The sequence below is a fragment of the Vespa velutina genome, chromosome 2 (genome assembly GCF_912470025.1).
Source record: "Vespa velutina chromosome 2, iVesVel2.1, whole genome shotgun sequence".
Lineage (NCBI taxonomy): Eukaryota > Metazoa > Arthropoda > Insecta > Hymenoptera > Vespidae > Vespa > Vespa velutina.
In genome coordinates, this window is record NC_062189.1 from 14267646 (window position 1) to 14295046 (window position 27401).

General features: G+C 39.0%; 2 protein-coding genes across 24 annotated transcripts in view; one reads left to right on the forward strand and one right to left on the reverse strand.

The window, feature by feature from the left end:
• The window catches only part of LOC124957957 (basement membrane-specific heparan sulfate proteoglycan core protein-like), a 129886-nt gene that overhangs the window by 85921 nt on the left and 16564 nt on the right, over positions 1 to 27401 (forward strand). The gene's annotated exons all lie outside the window — the stretch shown is intronic.
• Positions 1 to 27401, reverse strand: part of LOC124957951 — a 112294-nt gene that overhangs the window by 6974 nt on the left and 77919 nt on the right. For 19 of the 22 annotated variants that reach the window (XR_007103783.1, XR_007103794.1, XR_007103796.1 and 16 more), the window contains one exon: positions 14837 to 15026. The exons of 2 other annotated variants lie outside the window; for them this stretch is intronic. Coding sequence is in view for 1 of the 20 variants with exons in the window: in XM_047515553.1 (XP_047371509.1) it covers position 24741 (1 nt within the window). In the remaining 19 variants the exon portion in view is untranslated. Of the gene's footprint in view, positions 1 to 14836; positions 15027 to 24619; positions 24742 to 27401 lie in introns of those variants that run through there. One more of the 22 variants, XM_047515553.1, reaches the window with a different exon arrangement.

Genomic DNA, 27401 nt, shown 5'->3' on the forward strand with positions numbered 1-27401 from the left:
TATCATACTTTACTGTCAGACGTTGTTCACAATGTAATGCACATACTCGTGATTACGCGCGCAAAATATACTTAACGATGATACATAGAGACCTTTTTGTCTCTATCCCTTTTTCTCTCTATCCCTTTCTCTCTCTTTCTCTCGTAAGAAACAACCGAGCAAGCATCATTTTTATATGTCATGGTTAAACAGATTTTTTCTTTCTTAATATATTGCATACATCGCATGTTCTGCACGATTGTCACAAATGTCGTTTACTCAAGCTCGAACCATATATCGAAACGTACAAATGTTCCAGGACGTATTAATATGCATATGTAGAATAAACAAAAGGAAATACGGAGAAAGAGAGAGACGAAATGAGAGAGAGAGAGAGAGAGAGAGAGAGAGAGAGAGAGAGAGAGAGAGAGAGAGAGAGAGAGAGAGAGGAAGAGATATGCGACCAAACACAAGAAAGTTGTGTAAGTTCGGTCTGGTCCATTGGCTGGCAGTTGTATCAAAAATACTGTCGTTGAAATCTAGACTCTGGCAGTTTCTCCTATTGTAGTCTCTAGTCGGCCGTCGGCTGTTATCCATCTATTCATTCCGTACAGACACGTAGTTGAATAGCAAGTTCTCGTGGTCGTTCTCCCACTCGTAACACGATCGAGCTTCGAGCATAACCTTCTTCTTTGTAATTTATCATCTCACTTTTTCATTCTCGTAGGAAGAGGATAATCCGAGTATACTCCGTAGAATTCTCGGAGAATATTACGAGCGATGTTTGGCTCGTTAACTCGAAACGGCGAGAAAATACGTGTTATCTATTTGTACAGGAGGAGGCAAAGGGAAACTATTTAGATGAGAATTTAGACCAAATCGTAATGTCCATAGCTGTAGCATTTACCATTTCGCTTTATCGGTATTTCGGATAAGTGCTTTCTCGATTATTCGACGTTCTGAATCGACGCCCTTCTGTAATCTGGATTCTCGAAACGATTATCGTTGGAACGAGAAGATTTGCTATCGATCGATCGATTCGAGAAAGAGAGAGAGAGAGAGAGAGAGAGAGAGAGCAAGATGACTAAAACGATATACCATGTTCACCGTAGATATCCATTAATTCAAACATTTCGCTTTGCATCGATTTCTTTTACTTTTCGTCAGCAACTAGCTGATTTTCTCCACCCGTTTAAACATTTATCCGACCATAGCCAACTATTGTTGGTCGAAACGAAATACCAATTCTCAGCTTTCGACTCATAAGCTTATCGTTGAGCAAGATCCCTTGAGTATTTGTTGATAGATAGAATGTATTATCGAAGAGATGCCGATTATGCTTTCAGTTATAGTCTTGAATGCTCGTTATATCCACCACTTATGTTTTGCATACTTGACGCCGAATAAACGTTCCAGCGGTTTACATGAAATGTTAATGGACACAGCCATTTTACGAAAAGGCAGTGTAGGTAATCTTCTTCTCTCTAGTAACTACCAAATACTCTAAACGGTAATCAGCTGCAAAATGTCTTTCAAGCCGAATACTCTCTTGAGATCTACAGAACGAAAGAGAAAGAGAAAGAGAAAAACATCCTACAAAGTTGACACAAGCCAGAAGCGACACAACGCCCGGTCGTGTCTTATTATATACGTGCAATCCACTTAGCATTATGAAACTTTTACTCGTCTACCACGAATGACAATCCAACTGCATGTTACAGTCTAATTTCCTTTATAACATGAGCACGATTTATTCTAACAGCTCGTTGCTATCATTTTTTCTCGAAACATAATCGAGACATTTTGAAAACAATGTGCAACGTTTGCCACTTTGAAAAGAAAAAAAAAAAAAAAAAGAAAAAGAAAAGACAAAAAAAGCAAAGGGAAAAATGTTTTTCACAAATTTATCAACTTTATGCAATAACGATATGTTTTCATAGGCTTTTTGAAACAAATGGAAGTAGCAATTGTATTATAATTGAATCCATTTTCGTAATTAATTATCTTACATCGATATTTTGATTATTGTTTTTGACGTTATACAATATGATCGAGATTTTCCTATCACTATATATATATACACACACACACACATACACTTTAATTGCACGTGTAATTAGTTACTCTCTCTTTCTCTTTCTCTTTCTCTCACTCTCTCTTTCTCTCTCCCTCTCTCTCTCTCTTTCTCTATCACTCTTTCCTTGCCTCCATCGAATAATATTATTCTAATTAACGAGAATGATCTATCTCTGAGTCTTCAAAATATCCGTACATCATTCGTGCCTAGATATATATCTATAGTGTCGACGAACAAATCACAATTGGAAATAAAAATGTAGCGCAATAGAACAATGAAAGCTCGTAAAAGTAGCTTGGAAAAGAAGAGAGAGAGAAAAGAAGGTGTAAAAATGAAGAATGGTAAGATAAAATTGGATAGAATGTCAAAGAATAGTGGCGTCATTTTAAAAATATCTTTGAGATATCCACAAGTGTATCTGTACAATATTTACGTGCACGGTTAACGTTTCCACAATATTAGTTTTACCTAAAGACAACTTGGCACGTTTGTCTCCATTGAGGCATCCAAATAGTTTTTCTCTTTTCTAAAGTTCCCCATCTATCCTTTTTACACAAAACAACACGACTCGTAAACTAAAGCTCTTATGTTCACATTCATTATCCTGATATATTGTAATCGTCGTTTATCCTTTAAAGGAACGCAGACGAATTAATATTATTATTATTTACATTATTGATATGGAAACGTTGCGCCGTTTATATCTATTTTCGATATGATATTATTTTCTACATATATAAACCTCATATTATCGAGACCCGTTACACACAAAGAGATCATTTTATTGCAATTTATAGCGAACCTATCAATTAATTTTCTACAGTCAATAATTTCATAACTGAAGATCAAAGAACAACGAAATATGTTGATAATACTTCAACAATGTATATCATAGAAATGACGTGCGTTTACGTATAGTTGCTGTTACGTTATGTATAATTATACGGATCCTCGTAAAAGAATCTTATTTTCAGAAGAAAATAAGTATTTTCCAACGGAGCTCCCGTTTTATGACTGTTTGTATATGCACCGCTGTATTAATGGCGGACGAACGAACAACAACAGAGCGTTCGTTCCTTCGGGCTAGAAAAAAAAAGAAAAAGAGAGAGAGAGAGAGAGAGAAGGAGAGAGAGAGAGAGAGAGAGGTGATACGCCAGTAGAAATTCAAAAAGGAAAGGGTAACTCCCTAAAGCTACTGCGAATAATGCTACCGATCCGGGAGATGAAGCATAATATTTCTCCTTGAGCTTCCTCTGAAACGTTGATTTTCGGGCGCATTGTAACTGACAACAATCGATACTTTGATGCGCGCAAAGCGTGTCTCATCGTATTTTCGTTTATACACCCTTGTCGATATTTTTCGTCGCGTTCCCTTTTCTAGACGGAATTTCTCATGGAAAATGAATTCTATCAGGAAATATTTGAGGATCGTTATTGACTAACAAAATAGGCTTTCCTTTTGTTCTTCATTCTTGATCTATCTATATGATTTTATTGATTGTAACGTCGACGATATATGTAAATTCAATGATTAAAAAGAATATTGAATCGATTATTCGAAATATTTCTTTTTAGATAAAATGAAATTTGTTGAGATAATATTATATAAATATTATATTAAAGGTTCTGTGTAATAAAATTAATATCGTCGTAAGAATACGTGTCGATCATCTTTTTAATTCATCTGAGACTCCCGAATTTGATCGTCTCGTTAACTCGTTAAATCCTTTTAAAATTTTATTCTTAAGATTTAATTAAAAAAAAAAAAAAAAAAAAAAAAAAACAAAAAAAGATCGAACGACACGACGATTCATAAGTAAAAAGTTTCAAAAATAATTAAATGTCACACTCGAAGAAAAGTATCAGACGGCCATTGTTCTTACATATTTATCTTACAATATCTACTACGTTCACAAGTATTTTTTCTCGACTTGACAGATTCAATCATCGCAAAAGATTTTCCTCTTTCTCGCTTCCATCTCTATCCGCTGTCGATTTTCTTTCGCGAATCCATTTGTAGCATTCGACAGGGCAAATTGTTGTTCCGGTTGGATGAGACCTCGATGTGCCCGCTTTTATCACTTTTAGAAAACAGAAGAAAGAAAAAGAAGAAAAAGATACTTTCTCCTTTTTCTTCATCTTCTTTACTTATCTTGAAAAATTTCAAATGTAATCGACAAGCAACGAATAATATTATTCGAATTTTATTCTGACACTTCTAAATAGACACGTTTATATCAATGAATACACAATGGAACTTCACGCGAATGGAAATTTCGCAGAATAATGAGGACAATTTCGATCGGTTCTAGTAGTAGGACGACGACGTATCGTTTTCCGATAAAACGTTCGTCCGTTCGTCATAAAACGAAACGAGAGAATTATGTAAAATACGAGGCGGTCGATGAAAGACAAAAACGCGGAAACATGGTTCGCCGTTCGCGTAAACATCGAACATTTCCGTTATCACGATCTAGTTTTCGCAACACTTTTGCGAACGAGATATCCTTCGGTCTACCGAACTCTCCGTGAGCTTAGTAGCAGAAAGCAATTTATCAAAGTTCGCTTTGCCTTTTTCCACCTCTTTTCCTTTCCTTTTTCCTTTACTTTTTCTCTTCCCCCTTCTTTTCCACTTGTCTCTTTCTACTTCTTCTTCTTCTTTTTCTTCTTCTGCTTTTTCTACTTCTTTCTTTTTTTTTTTCCTTTCTTTCTTTTCTCTTTATGAAACCTATAAATCGATGCGGTTCCGCGAAAAAGTTTCGCGCTACGTGTGTTACGGTGGAGGTGATGGGCAGAATGGGTTGCGATACTCCTAGATTTTACTAAGCCACAAAACGGCCGGTAGGTAGTAGTCTCGCGAGAACGAAAACCTTCCGATATAAATCGCCGTGGGGCTCTAATTCTCACCACAGTTTATATGTTATTGCATTTATCACGCGTACGTGCCAGGAGTTCAAGTTGTCCGACGTGGAAGAGCGGCTCGAATCCAGAGGGTAGAGGAACAGAAGGAAGAGGAGGAGAAGAAGGAGGAGGAGAAGGAGGAAGAGGAGGAGGAGGAGGATCGTCCATGTGCTGGACGCCATGTAACACGAAGCGCGAAGAACATACATTAGTTCGAATACATACGTGCGGCCACGTCACAAGCATGAAAACCTATAATGAAATATCCACGTTGGGCCATAAATTTTCAGAGCTACCACCGCTACTGGCTACTATTTGCAAATTGTTCAAATTGCATGTGAATCCACGGAAGTGTTGATTATCCTGCCCGTAAGGGGAAACGATCGACCACTAACGACGACATTTTCGTCGGTATTTCGTCAAAGCAGAACATGGTTTTATACGATTTTATGAATGATCAATTTGCTCAATATCGAGATCTACAAGTACTTTATCGTTCGATGATTTTACAAAATACTTTTTAATTTTTTTTTTTTTTCTTCCTTTCTCTTTCCGAGTTTCTACGATGTCTACGATACGACGATGCTACGATGTCGATTGAATCTACCAAATAAATACATATATGAATGTGTAATACACGTACACCGTGTGACTCGTTGAAAGTGAAGTTCAAAAGTTTAACCTGAAAACGTGAATATTTGTTCGGTATGGTTTGTAGATTCGATTGGAAATCAACGTCGGTAGTGTAGCAAGAGAAAATAGGAGGTTAAAAAAAAAGTTCTGTTAAAAATTCACTCTAGCAGAGAATTTTTCGTGTTCGCGCTCGCTCATTCGAAATTATACGTTCGTGTCATAAAAAATTTAAGTTGGTCAAAAAGACAACAACGAATAAGTGAGTTCGTGACAGGAGAGAGAAAGAGAGTGTGAGAGAGAGAGAGAGAGAGAGAGAGAGAAAAAAAGAAAAAGAGAGAAGGTCAAAAAGTCTCTTTCCCCCAACGGAATTCGACGAAAAACTCTTTTTACACACGATGAGAGGTCACGACACTTAGTTTTTAATGGAGTCTGCGGACAACCAAAAGCTGCTTTGGATGGCAGAACTTTTTAACTCTCCTTCCCCTGAGTCATTTTTCGACGCGAACCAAGAGTTTATATTTCGAAACGCACCCTCGGTTCGTTCTCTCTCTCTCTCTCTCTCTCGCTCGTTCACTCATTCGTTCGACGAACGGTGTAAAAGACAAAATGCCACCTCACTCTCGCGCCTCGACTTTCTCTACTCTTACTTCAATTACGAACTAAGCTAGTACGACGAGCTGAAAGTTTCCTCGTTTCTCGTCTACACATTATCTCTCTCTCTCTTTCTGTCTGTCTGCCTGTCTGTCTGTCTGTCTGTCTGTCTCTCTCTTTCTCTCTCTCTCTCTCTCTCTCTCTCTCTCTCTCTCTCTCTCTCTCTGTCTTATAGATGTATATACATAGTTATATACATATATAATACAGATAGAAACCGTCGACGAAAGATTAATCACCGGGTAACTCTCACGAATCAAAAGCGAAAAAGCGTCGAAAGTTGAGTCTAATGTTCTCCTTGATTCTTCTCTTCCTCTTTTCGTCAATGCCACTCTTACTCGGCAACTTGGGTCAATGAGTAATTACAAGTGGCCGTGCGGCAAATGAAAATTAAAATTTGAAATGAATGCAAGAAAATAAATTACGGCTCCGTGAACCTTCCAAGATATTACGCCGAGAAGGCGTTTCTGGTGCTGCCGTTAATGCTGCTACTGCTACTGCTGTTCGGAAGGAAGAAACGACGACGACGACGACGACGACGACGACGACGACGGTATGGAAGGAAAGGAGGTGACATTATTCCAATTAGGAAGTAGGTATTGGCATTAGTCCACTTTCTCTTTGCAAAGGACGAAGTAACTCTGTCGGAAGTTGGGTTCCTCATTACTTATTCCTTTCTCGCTTAACGCGGGCATTGTGATAAAGAGCGGATCTAAAATTGAAATAAATTATTTAAAGCCAATCGTGGCCACGACGATGAGAGACACTTTACGAAGATCGTATGAATATGCAACGATTTTAGCTCAATACGAATTTTCTCGCGGCGATATTTTTTTTCGATAAAAAGTCTCGATTTTATTTCGTTTCTTTCGCTAATCATTCTATCTATTTTCTTTAACACGTCGAGCATCGCTTTTTCCATTATCTAATAAATTCTCTGCTTCTCTCTCTCTCTCTTTCTCCCTCTCTTTCTTTTTTTATTTTTTTCTTTTTTCTTCTTCTTTTTTATTTTATTTCATATCAGCTCGCTAATTACTCTCCACATTATTTCGAGATTTAATATCGTATTCACATGGATAAATACGGACTCGTCGAATTCATCTGCTCGTTATGTACCTTCGATCTTTAACGAGTTCGCTTTTGTATCATAAATTACCACGAGCTCAACATTGAAAACATAACGTTTAAATGTTCATATGCATATATACATATAGATAATGTCTTTACATTAAAAAGCAAAAAGCTCTTTAATTTATCACTTTCAGCGATAAAGAAAAAACATATTAGAGAATATATCTCAATCATTATGAATCCACCGAAGATGATAACGAGAAACGACAAATATTTCACCTTTTCTATTATTTTCGCTTCATTTTCCCATTCTTTCTTCTCTCATCTAGAAAATACACGCAATAAGATTAATAATAAAATGCAAAAGAATTCGTTAGCTCTTATACTTGACGAAACGTTCATGAATCATAAGCGTCACAGAAACGTCGTGGAAACTCCTTGTAATTTATGATTTCATCGAAATAGATTCCACACCTCTTCTTTCTCGCGACGTGTACACTAATAAAAATGCTCCCTTTCCGTCGTTTACCGTGGGTTCGGTTGCTTCAAGCATCATTAAATTTCAGAAAAAAATCACCTCTTCTCTTTCGCCCATCTCTTTATCCAAAGAAAAAGAAATTGTATTCGATTCGATGGAAAAGTGCTCGGAAAAAAGAGGAAAAACTCTGGACCGAAAACGACTCGTTGTAATTATTGCCGCTCAAATAATTGCAAAACGTCTCGTTATCGTTTCTCGTGTTCGGAACCTCTTTCTCTCTCTCTCTCTCTCTCTCTCTCTCTCTCTCTCTTTTTCTGTTTCATCCATGATAGTGAAAGAGGTTAGACCGTTAAAATAGAAATAACTCAGCAAAGTGTACGACGATGGTGGTAGGGTGATTGTGCTACTAGTGGTGGTAGCTTTACGTGACCCGTTTCATTCTTTCCTCGTATTTTCCGGCTGACGTGTTAGATAGTAATATCCCTGCGTAGGTGGCAAAGAGCGGGCTCTCGTGCGGCCGCTCTCGTGGCGCGCTATCACGCTTAGCTTAGCTTATGTTAATACCGCGAGCTCGTGCTGAGAGTGCATGTTATATGGATTAAAACGGACTCTTGCTCTCCCCTTCTCTCTCTCTCTCTCTCTCTCTCTCTCTCTCTCTCTCTCTCGCTCACTTTCTCTATGTATGTAATACGCATACAGAAATACATATACAGAAACACATACGCATCAAACATAAATATACACGTCGATGCGACATATCTATGTATTCGTATATGTAAAGGCGTGTCTCGTAACGAGCACGTATCCAGCGAAGCGTTTAACGACGGGAGAAACGCGTCCGTACGCGGAACGATCGCGCAACCGCGTGACCGCATCGTGCGCTAGCAACGTTTCGCGCTCGGCTACGCGCCTATGAATGGCATCGTAGCCATTCGTTCCTTTACTAGTGTGATATTGAAAACGCGCACGAGATCAGTATGTTTACTTTACGACAGAGAACGATGGAAATCGACCATCGTATTCGGAGGAACATAGTTTTATGTAGACGTACTATCAATCAATGATTTACAATAGAGAAGGACGATGAATGTATGGTTACGTCATCGATAAAATTCTTACCCACCTGTTTTCTCTCTTTTCACAATAATCATTTCTTTCGTAGATATCGCGATGCCTGGCCTACGTCGAAAAGAAATGTCGATCTCAACGTCTTAATACCAACTTTATTCCAAAGGATTTTCCTTAAAACTCGCAGTTGCGTTTCTTTATCAAAGTTTCAAAGCAATCCTAGTGGCCACTGCAACAGAGAATTGCGTTTTACATGAGAAACGAAGGTGTTTGCATTTTTGCGGTTGGCGTTACTCGGATTTCATTCGCATTTTTCGCGAGTTCGAGGTAAAAGCCACCAATTCCAGTTCACACTCTTTCTTCTCTCTTTTTCTCGATCTTCGTCCTCCATTTACGGTATAGCGAATCTTTCCCCTTTCTCCTTCCTTCCTTCCTTCCTTCCTTCCTTCCTTCCTTCCTTCCTTCGAACTTGATGGAGTGACTATAACTCAACGTGTCGAACTAACAGCTGCGGCGAAACTTTACGTCCAGCGTTACAATGGAATTGTCGAAGGAACGAGAGGTACTAAGAAGAGGAGATCAAGAAAAGAAGAGAAAAGAAGAGAAATAGAGGACAGCAGTTGCCTGTGTTTTCCGCTCCATTTGATATTTCTTTCATAATGCGTGGAAAGCCACCATTTTCACCGTATTTCGTACCGTACGTATGTACGTTTGGAAGGCAAAACCATTCGAAAGTACGGACTTTTCGATTCTTTCCTCTTTACATTCGTGTATATTCGTTCATCGGCTCCCATCGACCGTGAAAACCTCCATCTGTGTTATCGTCCGCGAAGAAAAATTTTCCTCCACTTTTCCGATCGACACCAATGCAAAATACGAATAACGTTGAATGACTCCACATTGTTAGATACAAGAAAAAATGTGATTCTCTCGAGACTAAGTCCGTCCCCATTTCAAACGGAGTCTAAGGAACATTCGAATTTATTCGAACCTGTTCGAAGTTTACCCGTGAGAAGGTAAGAAGATCTCGCCCAAAGATATATTTTTACTCTTGAGAATATTCTTCGATATTTTCTTTCACAGTCATGACGGATCTTTGAACGTATAACAACGGCGAAGAGTTCCCGGTCAAAGACGAAAATATTCTGGTCTATTACGAAGAATTACGAAGTCCAATACTAACCGCATTATTCTACAATTTTTATTAACTTCGTTAACCCGCTTATGGTGATGCACCAGCTAATTTCGTTGGATAATGGATTTTCATGAGAGAGTTTTTATTATTGCTCCCGGCGGGCCATTACCAAAAGGCAATTATGTTGGGATCATTACTTTCACGGCGTTATACCGTGCGAACGTTATTACAATTTTGTTCCGGCTACCTCAAATAGGCTCGAATAAGAATTGTGCGATGGAGAGCTTTCGAAATTAAAAAGATACCGTCGTCTCGCTTTTTTATTCAAAAGTAAAATTGCAAAATTAAATCACCGGAAAAGCAAAATGATTTACTCAGCAAATTTTGTCCCGAGGACACAAATATTCGTTCGACCGGTAGAAATATTTTTCTTTTCGTTTCATTCGCGCGCCACTGGTATGCATTCTACGACAATAAAGCTCTCCCTTTGTTTTCGAACGCTGATAAAAAAAGATCCAGTTTTACTGCAAAACGAGTTGCTTTGCCTCGAAAAACCGAGATCCTTTCTTTGTATTGAAAAAAGAAAAAAGAAATACGTAATGAACGATGCGCTCTATACAGAATCTACCTATCCTTCGGTTATTCGAGTTTCCAATTTATACCAGTGGTTTTTATTATTAGCAATTTGATTATCCGATAGTGTTAATTAAGAAGACCGCAAAGGATACACGCCTCAACATTCTCGATTCTAGTTCTCCCATTTTGCTACACATAACGATTCTTCCGTTTCAGATAGAATTCCAAATTAATTGCGTGTGGGTTTAACCGCGTGCCAATTAACATCGTTACATATTACGTTGCGCTTACTTTCGTTCTACCTATACTCTATTAAATGAATTGAAATTGTTTTTGAACTTCCGACGATAATTATAGAAACGTGTATAAGAAAAAGAAAGAAAGAAAGAAAGAAAGAAAGAGAGAATAAATTGCGAAAGACAAACGGCAATGATACATACCAAAAACGATATAGAAAATATATGAATACAATAAAATGCAAGATATATGTAAAATATATACCTATATGTATACGTACTTATATGAGAAAATATCGAGTTTTCGTATCCTTTAGCGAATACCGGGTCGCTTTTCTAGTGTACTCACTATCGATCGTGTCATGAATAAAGGTCTTGTGTTCTTCTCGAACATAACTTTGGTACGAATTTACTAGTAAAGAGACTTTTACTACAGCAAGACCATATTGCGATAAAAGTAACGAAGGAAAGAGGCAATAACTTGCATTACAGAATAAAGTACATGAGAAAGTCTCTCACTCGCACGAAGGATAGCTTTACGAATGGAACTAAATAAAAAAAGATAATTTAGACAAAAATTCTAGAAGAAAAAAAAATTTTCATCTATTTTCGTTTTTCCATCTACTTTCGATTCTATACTCGACGAATTAGCTTTCTATTCGATTCAATTAATAATCACTAATTCATGTAACTTCACGTACCTCTGATATCATCTAAGAATTTCACTATCCCGAGTTCATTATCATTTGGTATTTCAAAAGTATAGAGAAGGAAAATCCATAGAATAAGCGATAGCTAGAAAGGAATGGTCATAAATGAAACTTGCCTTCAGTCTCATTGATATCACTGCAACCATGTGTCTCAGTGATTACAGTTAGACAAACAAGGAGACAATCCAATGTTTGCGGCCTATTCTATAATACTAGTGGAAAGCCACGCGAAGCCTCATTGAAACAAGAAACGGAATATTCACGGTACAATGTAGTAGCTTGTAAATTTTCTACAAAATACATAGAAGCTTCCGGCGTAACGCTTTTACCTTTCGTGGAAACAAAAGGGGATTCTTGATAATACAAAGTAATACGTTGTATTATCTGGTACATGATATTTTAGAGAACTGAAATCTTCCACAAAAGGGAAAAAGAGATTGAAAAAAAAGTTTCCAAATAGTGACGTTAAAATATCGACGAATGAAATTAAAAAAGAAAAATATACGTTAAAAAGATTCGGTAACGATCTCTTCCATAACCTCATTAAAATATTTACGCTCTGTAAGCCGTAGAATGGAAGACATTTAGTGGCGTTATTTACATCGACGAAAGTTGTTAGGAGCAGGTTGTACCATAGCAGAGAAAGTAGTTAAAGTCAGTATATACGATGGCGTGACGTGGACTGGAACAATACGGCTGGTCCCAAATTAGTTCCAATGCCTGACTCTAATTCTGACTCTATCACTGTTTTCCCTGCTCGCCACTTTTGTTTCCCCCCTTCTCTCTCTCTCTCTCTCTCTCTCTCTCTTTACTTAACCATCGAACTAACTCCGTCACTATCCTCCGAGCAAGCATATACCTGACACATGTATTTACCGTACGTTTCATCATGGAACTATGTAAGTAGCTTATTAAATTTCACCATTTTCACGAGCAAGCTTTTCTACGACCAAATCCCAATAACGTATATCCGTCTATCCATCTCTGTCCGTTTTTATTTTATTTCTTTTTTCTTTTTTTTTTTTTTTTTTTTCATATCCGCGCCCTTTTCTCTTTTCCTTTTTCTTTTTCTTTTTCTTCATTTTTCTTTATTTTTTTCCTTTGGACAAATCTCCCTCTTCATAGCCAAACCCTCCTTCCTTTCACGTCGCGAACGCTTTGAAAAAATGGCAAAGAAAAGGGCGAAGTTTAATGGATTATCGAACCGAAGGAATTAAATCGAGTAGACGCTAATTGTGAAACAAGCTTTCATCTATGCGTCATCAAACCAAAGGATGTAGTAGTAAAGCTTTTAATTCACGCATTAACGGAAAGACGGATCGTCGTTTTGTCGTCATTTTGTCGGCCTCGTCGTCGTCATCGTCTTCGTCGTCGTCGTCGTAATCGTCGTCGTCGTCGTAATCGTCGTCGTCTTCGTCGTCTTCGTAGAAGCTATGACGGTATTTTAAATTTATAACGCCTTCATAAAATGGTAGAGACAGGCGATTCCTTATTCATATTAGCCGACAAGGAAGAAGCGTTTAACTATCGGCGAATACATTATTTTCAACATTCTATATGTATTACGTTAGTGTCGACAGCGAATGCGAGCCGAGGATTACTTTTCACGTTGTCTGCACGTATCGCGTTATCCACAGTTCCTAGTGAAAACATTGAAGTAATTTATATACACCTCACGTTATTTCATCATGCCATAAAGACTCCGCGATCATGGTAAACCGGCCGGATGTTATTAAAAGTGAGTAAAGAAGAACACACGTTTTAATTATAGATATATCAAACTAGGATGGTAAGGTGCAAGCTTCGTTTACATCGACTTTCATAAGAAGCGTCACATTTAATTATCTCCAAAGGCAATATACCTCGTGAACTAGTTACGAGCCAATGTTCGAGAAAAGTCTCGTCTTCGCAAAGTGTTCTTCAGAATTTAATGACGTAACTCGACGTATTCGGTGATAGAACGTTGTAAGAGACGAAATTCGTTCGAGGGAATTTCTATCATCCAAAATATTTGAGAGAGACGTTTTTCTGCTCGAGATCTCTTATGCTTATGGATAAAATATACTTACTGAAGTGACGCTCTAATAGAAATGAGAAATAGCATTAAGGAAATGCTATTTCTAAACGTATGATATTCAAGTTTGATAGAGGCATGCATAGTATGCTAGTAGAAAGCAAACAATTGTACCTTCGTTAAACTATGCAAGTGACTGTTTGTTTCTGCTTTATTTATGAACATTGTTTTCTGTTTATATACCTCCCAAATGTTCAACCCGTGTATTATTGATTACCCGATCGATGCCTAAGTTGACTTATCTGTGTGTATGTATACAAACATCACAAGCAAACCGTATTCTGTACATATATGCATCGTACGAAAAAACGACAACTGGATTTTAGCCAATAAAACGATATAACGATACAATTCGAACAAATCGTTTTCATTTTACATTCACCCAACAACTTTGCTCCTCTTCAAAACAAAAAAAAAAATAAATAAAAAAAAAAGAGAAACAAATAAAAAATCTTTCTCTCTCTCTCTCTCTCTCTCTCTCTCTCTCTCTTTTCCTCTCTTTTCTCTCTTTGTTTTTCTCTCCCTCTTTTTACATATTTAAATGCACGAATTTTCCTACTTTAAAATTCTTCTTCAATTTTGACTTAAAATCCCATATGGCATTTGGATAAATTTTGAAATTCGTGGCATTCTGTCGAAAAGAATCTCGTAGATTAATAAATCGCTCGATAAGCGACAGTGCCGAGTTTTGAAATTATTAAAGAACGCTTTATTCTTTCTAGTAAAAAATCTACACGAGTGGGAATTAAAAGTATCCGCGAGAGAATAAACGAAAGATAGAGATAACGCGCGTGTATGCGTGTGTACGTGTGTGTGTGTGTGAGTCAGTGTGTGCGAGTGAGTGACTGCGTGTGAGTGTATATGGAAGAGAGAAAGAGAGAAAAAGAGAGAGAGAGAGAAGGAGAGAGAAAGAGAAGGAGAGAAAGAGAGAGAGAGAGAGAGAGAAGGAGAAAGAGAGAGAGAGAGAGAGACAGGTTTGTGGGTGAACGAAGTTGCGTAAACCCGCACGGCGAAGTTCCAAAGTTTGAATACGCCCTCGAGGCCAGCCGATAACGGCGATGAGCTCACGGCAAGAGTTGTGTACTAACCAGATATTACCTTGATACGTGTGTACTTCACGTCTATGCAAAATTCCACACACGCGCACGTATACAAGCATTCTCTTTTTCTCTTCTCTGCAAATTTTCAACACGTTAATATAACCCGAGGCGCGCCTTTTACCTTTTAATTTTTCACGAATTTCTTACCGAATATAATAGAATAAGTATAATACTAAAGCCACGTATCCCTTGAAATACGATCGTAGAGAGAAAACTCGTGCAAAAGTCGATAGAAATAGGTCCAGTGGTTCGTTTACTCGAATCTTCTCTCATCCGGGACGTCCATAAAGTTCTTCGTACAATGTGATCGAGAGTAACATTGGATTCCGCGGGACACCTGCAATCATTATAAAGTTATCCAATGAAGTTATCGAATAGAAAGCAATTTTCGAGAGAGGACACTCGTCGGACTTCTTCAAATTACCCCCTTCTCCTTCTTTCTCTATCTCTTTGTCTCTCTTTCTCCTTCTCTCTCTGTCTCTGTCTCTCTTTATCCCGATAAGATGATAGGACATTTAAATTCACGAAGAAACGAAAACTATGAGTGCTATTCAAAGACCATTTCCCTTGTCCCACCTAAAATGTGAGTTTCGCCTGGAATTCTCTCCGTAGGGGAGAATTTCCAACGACGCTGCCAATGTTATATCGTGATGGGCTTTTGACTTGATCCCTCAAAAGGGCGCATGCCGTACTCGTCTGAGCCGAGAAACGTAGCTGCTTACTCTCCCTTTTCTACCCTTCTCTTTCTTAAGATTTACCAAATCCATTACAATAATATTCGCGATAAAAGAGCCTCGATAATCCTATCACGAAATCGAAAGCGATCCGTGAATTTCACGTTTTCGGATATATCGAGAGAGAAAAGGGTTTCTAAATTTGGTTAAATTCCTTTTTTGGCCACGTCGCTATGTGAAAACGCGCTCGGAATCATTCTATCTTTTCGATTTTTTTTTCTCGTATCGCAAAAAAAATTTTTTCAAACAAACCACGCCACGTCCGCTTGCCACGAATATTCTTCACAATAAATTACAACGAAATGAAATAATGCATTTGACCAAGATCGAGAGTTGCATTGTATAATAAAATGACTTTACATATCCATATCTATGTTATTATTCTATTTTACATTTTTTTTTATCGTGCAATATTTCTTTTCCTATCGTAATGAACCATATAACAAAAGCGAAAATTAAAGAGAATGAGAAACAAAGAGAAAAATAAAAATACGTAGCTTTTATCGGCGAACGATTTTCAATCGATCATTTTAATGTATGCCCGATCGAATTCCGATAGCCAGTACGCGGAACCCGAATTTAGAGGCTTTTGATTCGATGCATTTCGAGGGCAAATTATTTCCCCGTTTATCCTCGTGCGAAACTGATATTCTCCATGGCGCGCAACGATTTAACGCAGTCTATCGAACAATATAGCTTGATACTTTCATTTCCTATATTTCTCTCTCTTTCTCTCTTGGCCCTTCCCCATCCCTTCTCTCTCTCTCTTTCTATACATGCCTGCATCGCGGTGCATTTCGGCGACAAAATCTATAGCGCCTACGTGCTCGAAACTCGACGAGCATGTACCCTACCCTCTCGTCCACTCTATACCGCAAAAAGAGAAAAAGAAAGATATATATATATATAGAAAGATATATATATATATATATAGAGCGAGAGGGAGAGAGAGAGAGAGAGTGAGAGGGAAGAAGAGGGAGAGGAAAAGAGAACGATAGATTCAAAAATATTCCTAGCCTTTTTTCTATCACCTTACTCCCTAGAGGTTTACGAAAGGGTAGCAAGCAAGCGCGATAAATCGACGCGAGCGGTGATGCCTCGTACATTATTGCGACATAAAATATATCCTTGACCAAAAAGTATATCGGTAACTTTCCGATGATTAATGGACGCTGCCGGACCGAAAGGTCTGTTCGAAGCAGAAACGAGAATAAATAGAAAAGTATGGAAGTAAAAATGTCGACGTTTTTACCGATCGTCTTATTGAAACGGCATTGGTGAGACAGCTAAAGCAATAGATGGCGAAATATCGAAAATATTTTTGAAAAATAAAAATTGAGAAAGGTAGGAACACATGAAATGGAGAAGAATGAAACTTTACGTGATGTTAAAAAAGATCTGTTATCCTAGACTCAGCTGTACTATTTTTCGTTCATGTTTTTACGTTCACTAAAGTAAGGTTCTTACTATAAATCGTACTAGTACGTATTAGTTTTCTAGTATTCGTTCGGATAAAATTCTGGTGTAAATCCTTGGCACGTCCGTTTCCCTTCAGTCTGCTCTAGAGAATGGAGTTTGCGTGCAACATTTCACCGATGAACAGGGAAAAGAATCGTCTTGGTTTTAGATGGCTCACACTCGGCCGATTCGCAGCATCGATCTCATTCCGAAGTACTTTCTCTCCTCTCTCTTTCTTTCTCTTCACTATCGTATCTCTAAACTCTCTCTCTCTCTCTCTCTCTCTCTCTCTCTCTCTCTCTCTCTCTCTCTGAACGCTACTTCTTCCTTGTAAATATCCAATTTCGTTTCCAAATCGATTCTACCGTTCTTACTGAATAATTATTGCAGGAATCGAATGTTACGGAGCTTACAAAATAAACTTTCGATTTGGTATTTTTATAAAATCTCACGTACCAAGGTATGCCTAATTTAACATTAGGCTAAACTATTTAAAATGTAAACTATTTGAAAAAGATAAATGTCGTGCAGAAAGAAAAAAGAAATCTTTTTCGGATCATTATCTCTTCTCCTTGGTGGATGACGATCGATCGACTAATTAATTAAAATCCGTGAAACGATAATTCTGCTGGATATTCCGTTGGAACGAGGACAGAGCTGCTGCCGCGTTACTTCGAGCGTCGGCCATTAATCGAATAACGAAAAATAACGAGGCGTACCGTTGACGAGGGTACGAATAAATTGGGTTTCATTAATTAATTGATCCGTGTAAGCCGTTAAAGTATTCTTTGGAGTAAGCGGCTGGTAGCCTAGTTTTTCTTCCACCGTTCTTGCTCTCTCCATCTCTTTCTCTCTCTCTCTCGCTCTCTCTCTCTCTCTCTCTCTCTCTCTCTCTCTATTTCTCTTTCTCTTACTCTCTCTCGATCGAGCTGTCTTCTAAGGTCCTTTCTCTTTCTCCTCTTCTTATCTCGTTCCCATTTATCCCGGGCATGGAGAAACAGGAGATCGTAGCAAGGAAGGGGCGTTTCTATCCCACTACTAAAGGAGGGACAACTCGCTTGGAGCAGAACAAATGGATGCCGAGTGCGAGAAGACGTATAAGAACAAAGTGTCGAAACAAAAGACAATCAGTTATATTTGCGCTTTTCCCTTCGAACAGCGCCCGCGGCAAACCGTGTGCTACCACCCAACCAAAGACAACGACGTCAACGACAACGACAACGAGAACGACGACGACGAAAGCAACCTTGATCTTTTTCCCAGCATCCTTTTCGACACTTATTGTTAGTAACGTGTTCGTTGATAGACAAAAAATATCCTCTCCCTTTTACTTCGAGTCCACTCTCTTTCTCCCGATATCTTTCTTTGTCAGCCATTATTTGGAATCGAGACGAGCCTTTTGATTTTCTTCTTTTCTCTTTACTACTACTATTATTGGTCACTCACACTCATTCATTTATTCATTCATTCAGTCACTCACTCACTCATTTATACGTCAGAGAAAAGATAAAGAAAAAACGAAGAAGAATTGCTCTGAAATCCACTCTTGATCGCGTACGCACGCGATATTTAATTATACCGATCTCCTCAATTCCGCTTAATCTCCACGGCTCTTTGCCCTTATCCCTGTATATTTCTATTCTCGCGTAGCGAGCCGTCGCTTGAAATCTTTTAAGTTTAATTTATTCTTAATTAAAACAGCTCTTGCTGCTTCCACTCGCTGCTAAGAAAGAGAAACGGTGGACGCTAAGTCCTCGGAATTTAAAGAATAACTTGTCCGTCCAACTCGCCGACAAGAATCTTTGAAACAACGTTGTGGAAAGGTTCTGTTACCGAGCAAGGAAAAAAGGAAAACTGTTCTGTTTCATGACATTCCGCGATTACGAGAGTCGCATTGTTTCAATGTCTAAAGTTTAAAAATGAAACCCTTTTATTAAATTACAAAGTTGATAATCATTCAACGTTCTTTTTCAATTCTTGTTCACAGTTATTCCCGTCGAATTCCTAAAGCAAACAAAAGACCTCAAGAGAATTATGAGAATGGATCGTAAAAAAAAACAACAAATCTCTTCGATATTATTCCTTCGATAGAAAGCTTATAAAGGATTTTAATGGTAGTTTATAGTACTTCAATTACGCATGCAAACGTATCCATATTACAGCCATTATCTGACCAACGCGATTCGATTAACCCGAGCATAAACTCTTGAAGAGGGTACGGTCTATAACCATAGTGAAAGGAGAGAAGTTTGCCATGCTGGAGTAAGAGAGAGAGAGAGAGAGAGAGAGAGAGAGAGAGAGAGAGAGAGAGAGAGAGAGAGAGAGAGAGAGAGTGAGAGAGAAATGAAGAGATATATACATAGGTGAAGTACAAAGCTGTCGCAAACTACGCGCCACCAGCACCACTATTGCTAACAACTCGACCACCGCAGACTACCGAAGCGTATTTCCGCCGGTGGATTCAACGCCATTGCCAGTGGCATTGTAATTGGTTGCCAAATGAGAGCTCGACCTCTCTCTAAATCTTCTAAAGTTGCACCACGCCGGAATCAGAATGCCTGTAATTTCTTCGGATTGTAAGACCGACGATCGCGTAAGATGTTTCCTTTCCTTTCCTCTCTCGATTCTACCTCTCCCCACCTATCACTCTCTTTCTCTCTCTTTCTTTTTCTCTCCCTCTCTCTCTCTCTCTCTCTCTCTCTCTCTCTCTCTCTCTCTCTGGGCCAATCAAGGGTTTACAAGATAGACGGGATGGATGAACGCAGAGAGGCAAGAGACGAGGAGACAATTGGAGACGTCGAGCTTTTCTATCTATGGGAAACTTTAGCCGAAGTGCAATATATCGGGGATAATGCGAGTGGATTTTCTTCATCTCAAAGCCATTCACATAGTCACGTAGAACTGCTCTCTTTCTTTTCTTATCTTTTATTTTCTCTTGTACTCTTTCTCTCTCTCTTTCTCTCTCTCCTCTCTCTCTCTCTCCCTCTCTCTCTTTCTCTTTCTTTCTTTCTTTCTTTCTCTCTATCCTTCTTAGATTATATTCTCGTTGTATCGTCGACGATTGACTGTACTCTAAAAGAATATCAATCTCGATAAAAATCTTCCATTTGAATAAAGAACAATATAACCATAATGAGTAGTAATTAAATAGAGATTAAAAACACTATCTAAAAAGCAAACAGTTTCCCGTTTCATCGACAGTGAGATATACATACATTTTGAAATCGCACTTTCATTTCTACTGGAAAATGAAAGAACGCATTTCAAGATACACGAAGGTTGTTCACATTTGTAACAGATGGACCTCTCTTTGATGCAACTACAATGCACTATCCTGTCTATTTCTATATGGACGTAATAGACATCTATTGTACAAGACGATCATTCCTTGAAAGTGTCATAACCTTCCGTGAAACTTTTCTAGAATGTACCAAGACGTAATCGGATAAGATCTTCAGACACTTTTCAAGAAAATGACGTTCCTTGAGTTCCCATCATCGTATTCCATCGTATAAAGATAAAATGAGAGAGATAATACATAAAGCAAAATAATTGAGAAATCTGACTGTTTCAGCATCATCCCAGAATTTGACAGTTAAAAGTCTATCGAGATTTCGATCCTCTGAAACAATGCTCTTTCTCATCTCTTTCAAAAAAGTCTTCGTGCGTCACCATGCACCGCTCCTCGCATTCCGCGAGCTAAACAAAAGATTGCTCGCAGAGGAAGTCGTAACGAAAAAAGAAAAAAAAAAAAAAAGAAAAAGAGAGACAAAGACAGAGACAGAAAGAGATAGATAGATAGATAGATAGATAGATAGAAGGAGAGAGAGAGAGAGAGAGAGAAAGAGAGAGAAGATAGTATACAAAAAAGGAGAAGGAAAAACGAAAGATAAAGAGACTGGCAGGGTATCACCAACGGGTAGTCGCTTCGGCGAATCTTCACGAAGCACTTTTGCGTTTGATACGAGACAATGCGCGATGGGGAGGTTGTACCAAAAAATAAGATGGCGCGGTGAGAGAAGAAGAGAAAAGAAAAAAAGAGAGGGAAGAGAAAGGAGTCGAGTTTGAATCGAGTTGACGAATCCGTGCGTTAACCCTCTCTCACCCTGCAGCTACCAAAAGCTTAGCGTTTCTTCTAAAAATGCATACGTAAATGTCTGTTGTTATATACGTTTTTTTATCTGGTTGGATATATGTGTGTGCGCGTACTCGCGCGCGAATGTATACGTGTATGTGTGTGTTTATATATGTGTGTGTGTGTGTGTGTGTGTGTGTGTGTGTGTCAGAATCGCACGATCGGAAAGAGGGGTGCGTCCCTTTTTTTCCAACTTCCTCCGAGTCGAGCGCGGAGTCTCTCACACACGTTTCGCGTCTGGGCGCTCACTTGCTCATGGGCGCGCCAGTCATTAACGGAGATGATGGTTAGACGTGCAGTATGATGCGGCTTGGAAATGATTTCCATCGGAGATACGCTTGCCGTAAATAACGATCTGCGAGAATATTACGCGCTCTGCTTTTTTTCCTTTCCAAACCAATCCCTCTCTCCTCTCCTCTCCTCTTCTCTCCTCTTCTCTTCTCTCTATCCAATCCCCGAGTCTACTACCAGTCCACCAGTTCGATATACATTCCTTCCGTCGAAAGCCTTCGGTCGGGTCCCAAAGAACTCGTCCGGACGGCGATTTGCGTCCGTCATTCCCACTTTTTCTGTCTCTTTTCTCTCTCTCTCTTTCTCTCTCTCTCTCTCTCTCTCTCTCTCTCTCTCTCTCTTTCTCTTTCTGAACGAGACTCCCCATCTCCTTTCAATGCGGCCGCACTGGAAACGACTTTACCGATCGATCCTGTCGAGAATCACGGTGGACCCCTAGGCGAAGTCATTTACCACGTACTCGTCGAGCGTAAAAGGGTTTTCATCTTCCTTGCTCTCTCTCTCTCTCTCTCTCTCTCTCTCTCTCTCTCTTTCTCTTTCCCTCTTTTTTTGTTTTTTCTCTTTTCCGAACGCAGAGGACCAAACGTCACTGATGAGTGCAACTCGCATCTACCTCTTCGTCGTCGGTAAGCATCGTCGCTGCGTTGACGAGAGGAAGAAAGACGTCAGGGTGTAATCGGTGAGTTTTCGAGCGTATCGCGGGGTCGAAGGTTGCACGGATTGCTTCGTCAATCGGTAAGAGAAAGGGCATAGAATGCGGCGTTTATTGTCACCCTCCGGCTCACGCATTTCCCTTCGTTTCTCCTGGTCCTCCTACTCTTTAATCTTCGACAGATGTCGAGATGGTTGGGAAATTCGAAACATTGAAAGGGAACTCTCTCTCGTCTCTTACACAGTCGAATGTTTCTTGATTTTCGTCCTTCCTCTATTTCTCTCTGTCGTCTTCTCGTTTCATTTCGACCTTTGAATATAGACTACAACTTAAGTGGTAAAGTTTATCGTAAGGGTGACAAATTCCAATAAAGGGACATTGGAATTTTCTTCAAGTCACTGATTAATCAATGGAATGAAAAGAACGAAGTGAAGACGATAGTAAATAAGCACGAATAACAAGTCTTCTAACTGTTACCTTTAATTAAAAACATGCGAAAGAGTTATAAGAACCAGAAATGTACTAGTGAGATATAAACACACGTATGTATATTTACACATGAAAATGTTGAGAAAATAACGAGGAAGGGAAAAAATTGAGAGAGAAAGAGAGAGAGAGAGAGAGAGAGAGAGAGAGAGAGAGAGAGAGGAAGAGGAAACAAACGTCTAGTGAAATTAAGCGAAGGCAACAGAATTATATGAACGAAATTATATACGTCGTGAACGAGAGATGACGAGACCGGTTTGGCCATGGAAATGAGAAATCCTTGCGCATGACAACTGTAGAAGAGTCATTTCAAATGGGAGCATCGTAATTGCTGCGCAGACAAAAGAAAGGATACCTTCGTAAAGTCTGACGATGGGCAGAACGTTGTTCTAGCCTGTCGTCGCGTCTGCGTCATTTCGCGTCTTCGGACGTTGAAGGCATGACATCATCTTGGACGGCTCGTAAATGGGAGTTGAACAGGACTGCTGCGAGAGACGAGATTGTTACATAATGAGTCGCGTTCACTTGATACGTGCATTGTCTCCTCTAATATGCAATAGGTGTAAACGTATGTGTAACATACGTTATATATATATATATATATATATATATATATATATACCTACTATGTATATAAACACATACGCGTATACTTTAATCTCGTTTAATAAAGATCTTATACCAAAGTTAATTATCGGCAAAAAATTTCTATATTGGTTATCGGTCAATATCATTGGAAAATTATCGCTAACCGGGCACCAACGATATTCAATGTTTTAATTTCTATCGCTAAATATATCCGATTAATTCAAAATCGACGATTTTGATCCCGGTACGATATCGGCTTGAGACAAGAAACAAAGAATTAATTTAACGCTACCCCTTGGTAACGTGGAGATTGAAAAGAGAGATTTGAATTAATCTCATCTGTTTGAATACGAAGGCTTCTTTCATAGCGCTTAAAGGAACAAATTATACGATAAGAGAAAACCTTGCAAGTAAAAAGAACTTCTTTGCACCTTTCTCGTTCATCGTTGTCGTCGCTGTCGTCGCTGTCGTCGCCGTCGTCGCCGTGATCGTCGTCGTCGTAATCGTTGAGAATCTTAGATCGAGCAAAGAATTCATTTATCGTCCATTAATCTCTAATTGAATAAGAAAGGTCGATAGAAAGAAAAGAAAGGTTTTCTTGATTAAGCGGTCGCTCTAGCGTGGCGTCGGTTTGCCCGAATCGAATGTTTCCGATTGATCATCTCATAGCATGGAAAGACGTATTCGGACAAGTTGGAAATAGGGGCTAAAAAGGATAAAGGGTAGACATGGTGCGCTGACAAGGCTTTCTAGAAATGCCGTTCCTGTTCGTGAAGGTTTATTAACGGGCCCCTGTCTGTTTTCCGTTCAATACAAACATATAAAAGCGTTACTTTTCGCGGAAAGCGAGATCGTTACACGTCCATTCTCGTTTTCAATCCCTCTCTATCCCTCTCCCTCTCCCTCTCCTTCTCTTTCTCTCTCTCTCTCTCTCTCTTCCTCTGTTCATCACCAATTTTTTTTTTTAAATTCCTTCTTCCCTTTACACACTCTTTTGCAAAGTGAACCGAATGTTCAGGATTAATAGTAGCTTTTTAAATCCTCAAGAAAGGAAAAGGCAAAAACTATTCATCGAGTCACAGTAATATAACTCAACGTTCGACAAAACGTGCAACAAGTTCGTGATCGATGTGTACAGTACATTAAATAATAATGGAAAAAGAGGGGGAGAAAGAACAAGAGACATTCCGATATTCCTCGAAATCGCATAAAATCGATCGAAAGAAGAAACTTTTATTCTAAAATGGAAAGAAAACGATTATGTTCCTCGATCGAAGCTGCCCGTCATTGACTACGACTTCTTGGAATGATCGTTCCGATACCTCCTCCCTCAGGCGGAGAGAATCAGCAATCGTCTTTTTCGATTCTTATTGGCAAAAGGAGCAATAAAAAACGGAATACAGAAGGAAGAAAGGAACGACGGTAATGACGAGCCGAATATAGATGACGTAAAATCCGTCAAGCTTCCCTCATTATATTCCTTAGGCACTCTCGAACCATTCCTCTCTTTTTCCATCGCTTTCTCTTCCTTCTCTTTCTCCTCCTCCTCCTCCTCCTCCTCCTCCTCCTCCTCTTCCTCCTTCTCTTCCTCTTCCTCCTCCTCCTCCTCTTGCTTCTCCTTGTGCTCTTATCCTCCTCGTCCTACGCTTTTACCGGAGCTCTTTGCAAACCATCGAGCGTCCGGAACGTTCGAGCACTAGAAACGAATCTGAAAGAAACGATTTTTCTGAATGCAGGCCGAAAATTGCCCACGGTAATAATTATTGCGGGGACTTTCTTTTAAAAATCACCGAGCCGCAAGTAACAAATGAAAAAGACAGAGCAACGTAAAAGAGGGACGGGAGGCGGAGGAAGGGAGGAGAAGGAGAGAAGCAGAATCGATCGACAATTCGAGAGGAAAAGAAGGTCAACGCTGAAGAGAGTTTCTCGCTTTCTCGTCAAATCGATTCGTGCGATTCTAATAATGTGAAAACCCTGAAAATCGTTTTCCACTCGTCCTTCCCTTCCTTCTCTACCCGTTTATATATCTCCGTCTCTATCTCTCTCTCTCTCTCTCTGTCTCTCTCTCTCTCTCTCTCTCTCTCTCGCTCGCTCTTTCATTCTCTCGATCTATTTAATTAAACAGCAGCACGTACAATCAGTATCATGTGCACAGTTACCCATTAAATTTATTGTACGATACGATCGTTTGTTCTTTCGACCGGCAGAGTACGATTGAAACGGATATGCCGTTAAAGTCCAAGTTTAATTGGAAATGACGGTGTCTTTTGTGTTTCTCGATCGAGGATTACGATAACGGAATCGAGTTTATATCTCACAACCTTCGCCGTGTATTTCGACGTGTATTTCAAGAAGGATATGATACCGGGATAGACGAACGTAGAAATTGTGATTCGTTTCCGTTCGGACGTACTACTTTCTCTATAGTACTACTCGACCATCCTAAAAATAATTCCGATATCCTCATTAATCCGTGAAATATTGGAAACATTTTAAAAAGAAACATGCTTTTTATCTTGAAAACAATCCTTCGCATAAATCTTCGCTCGTTATACGAATACGAATATATTGTACATACGTATGAGTATATATTTAATCCTCCTTTACTTTTCCCTTTTATATTTTATTTTTCATTGCTATACTTTAACTATACACCATTATTCTAGCTTTTGTAATTTCCACGTACAACTTGCATCTCCCTATTCTATATATTGAACGATATACTCGTATCGTTCGATGCTCGAAACATAGTACAACGGTGCCATTATAATGGTCTCCAAATGATGAATTATCGAAGCTCTCGTCGTTCACGAATCTATGAATTCATTGATTTCGTCAATCACATTTCTGTCTAAAGCTGGATACGGGCTAGGCCGATTAATATTCATAGTTTTATTAATTCGCTTCAATAACTGCGTATGATTATTATTTTACGACTGTATTTCAAATAAAAAGAAATCTATTGTTCATTCGATAACATCAAACCAAATATGAACTATAATACAATTATACGATCATTTTCCTCTCAGAATTTTATTTTTTCATTGGTATCGTCCGACATTCAAAAAATAAAATATGTATCCACGGAACGTACATTGGTGCGTACATCGACATTCACAAAATCGCTTATACGTAAAATCAATGATACCGAACATTTCCAAAAATCCATATAAAATCTACTTTTCGTTTCGCATACCTGTTCGTTGTCGATATTATATACGGTTAAAAAAAAAAAAAGAAAAAAAAAAAGAAAAAAAAAAGAAAAAAAAAGAAAAAAAATAAAATAAACAAAAAACAGAAACAAAAAAAAAACAGATCTGGAAAGGCAACAATTTTTTACGTTACTTTAACAAGAGAGCATGAAATTTGTCGCGTGAAAAAACACGGGATACTATCGTAGAGGAAGAACAGAAAAGAGAATAGTAGAGGAAGGGGAATTCGAGTTTTAAAAACGCAATTTCAAAAAGCACTATTCGGAGTCGTCGTGGCGTAACGTATGTACGAAGAGAAAAGGGATGCTCAATGCGTCGAGGAAGCACAACCTGAAACTCGGAGATCAGAGATGGACACAGGCGGCACGTTTGCCGAGGGATGTTTATTTTTAGGGGATGCTCCTAGAAGCACCGCCGTACTTTGCCGGGTACTCACTTGGTCGAAGGAGCCGTTTGTCGAGTATCATATCGTACAACACTCGACCTTTCTACCCTGACTACGACTACTAGTAGCTAGGACCGGTAGCAGCAACAGTAGTAGTAATAGTAGTAGTAGTAGAAGCAACGTCACAGTGGTACCACCACTACTATACTAACCTCGACTAACGCAACGTAGCAAAAGCTAGCTCGACCCTCGGAGCTATCCACGGATAAGGGGATACTTTGTTTGCCTGCTACTCGACCATTGCTAACCTTGCTACCTTCCAGTATATATACCTCTGTAATTTACGACGAAGCGCGAGGTATGAGCTATAGTGTCACCTTAACGAGTATCATTAGCTTATTCCTACATCTGCATTTAAATTTCTTTTTATCCTATATGGTTTATTGCAATTTCACTCGCTCCTATCGTTGTCAAAGGTTTTTTTCTCTTTGCTTTAAAAATTTGCCAAAACTCCGTAGACGGATTATCGCAAAACCGTGTATGTTTCCAAACAACGTTACCATCAATTTTATTACATACTGTCGTTGAATAGATCGCATGAAACTCGACGCTCGTCCAAGATCGCCGTGAGCGTCGTTATTATATCAATAAATCCTCTCACGCTCGCATATTTTCGCTGAATACAATCAGCACGCATGCGGTCGTTCTCGAAAAATATGTAACGAGTTATCGGCATCGAGCGAAACGCATTCGAAGCAATTCGATTTAGTC